Source organism: Trichechus manatus, unplaced genomic scaffold (genome assembly GCF_000243295.1).
Source record: "Trichechus manatus latirostris isolate Lorelei unplaced genomic scaffold, TriManLat1.0 scaffold00184, whole genome shotgun sequence".
NCBI lineage: Eukaryota > Metazoa > Chordata > Mammalia > Sirenia > Trichechidae > Trichechus > Trichechus manatus.
The window spans coordinates 134498-135840 of record NW_004444120.1 but is presented as its reverse complement, the minus strand read 5'-3'; the positions used below and the strand labels follow the sequence as shown (position 1 = coordinate 135840).

The window sequence follows — 1343 nt, the reverse complement described above, 5'->3', positions numbered from 1 at the left end:
ATTGTATGTAACCTCACCATGAGTCGGAACCAACTCGATGGCACCTAACAACAACAACAGTATGTGGACTGAAGCTTACCTGAGCTGTCTGGGGAAATCAAAGATTTTCATGAAGAAAACTATGAATCTATTCATTAGTACAACTTGGTGTTTGTTGGTTGGACATTGAGTGTGCAATTAAAAGAAATTATGACATGATTTTTTTCCGGAGAATATTGTTGAAGTTTCAAGAAGCAGATATACATAACATTTTAGGTGAGTGCATTAAACAGTCTTCAGTAGGGATATCAGACACTGGTACATTCTCTTTGTAGGCATGGTAAGTGTTTTACAGATCACATTTACAATCACTGTAAGTGCTGAATTCATAATTGGAGATACAGAGAATGGACTCATAGTATTTGTGAACTGCACTGCCTGTGTCAGGAGAAGAAAGATCTCCTCAGCTGATCAAATCCTCACTTCTTTGGCAATCTCCAGGACTGGTCATCTCTGGCTAATATTCATAAATTGATATGTATCTGTGTTTTATATGGTTTTTTCTTTCGGTGGAGAATATTTAAGAATCACTTATAATGCCTGGATAATAAGCAATCATTTTACCATCTGGTTTGCTACAACCCTCAACATCTTTTATTTTCTCAAGATAGCCAGTTTTTCTAACTCTATTTTTCTCTACCTAAAGTGGAGAGTTAAGAAGGTTGTTTCATTGACATTGCTAATGGCCTTGGTCTTCTTGTTTTTTAATATTGCACTGATAAATACACATGTTAATGTCTGGATTACTGGGTATGAAAGAAACATGACTTACAGCTCCAGGAGAAGTAACTTTACACAATTTTCCCATCTTCCTATTTTGGCTACCACTATATTCACCTCTACATCTTTTACTGTGTCCCTGACAAAGTTTCTCTTCTCCCTGTGGAAACACTGCAAGAGGTCGGTGCTCCATGGCAAAGCACTCAGAGATCGCAGCACCGAGGCCCACAGAAGAGCCGTGCAAACTCCCATCTCCTTCCTTTCACTGCGTGCCTTTTTTTTTTTCTGTCTTTTTTTCATAGCTACTTGGAACTTTGATTTGCAGGAGAAAAGTGTGATTATTATGTTTTGTCAGGCTATTGGAATTTTGTATTTGTCGGGTCACTCATTTATATTGATTCTGGGAAACAGTAAGCTAAGACAAGCCTCTCTTTCAGTGCTGTAGCAGCTGAGGTGCAAGTTCAAAGACCAGGAACCGTCAGCTCTGTAAACTATTTAAGTGATTATCTTCCATATTCTAGAGGAAAATAAGCTGATAAGAAATTCTTATATGATAGTTTACACTTGTCAAATACTCTTTCATT

At 37.5% G+C, this 1343-nt stretch overlaps 1 protein-coding gene across 1 annotated transcript; it reads left to right on the top strand.

Annotated features, from left to right (window-relative positions):
• The first annotated feature begins 207 nt into the window (after positions 1-207).
• Positions 208-1249, top strand: LOC101346091 (taste receptor type 2 member 14). Its single transcript, XM_012558748.2, is given in 1 exon segment — positions 208-1249. A coding segment is annotated over 1 exon segment (717 nt). The 5' UTR covers positions 208-532.
• The last annotated feature ends 94 nt before the right edge of the window (positions 1250-1343 follow it).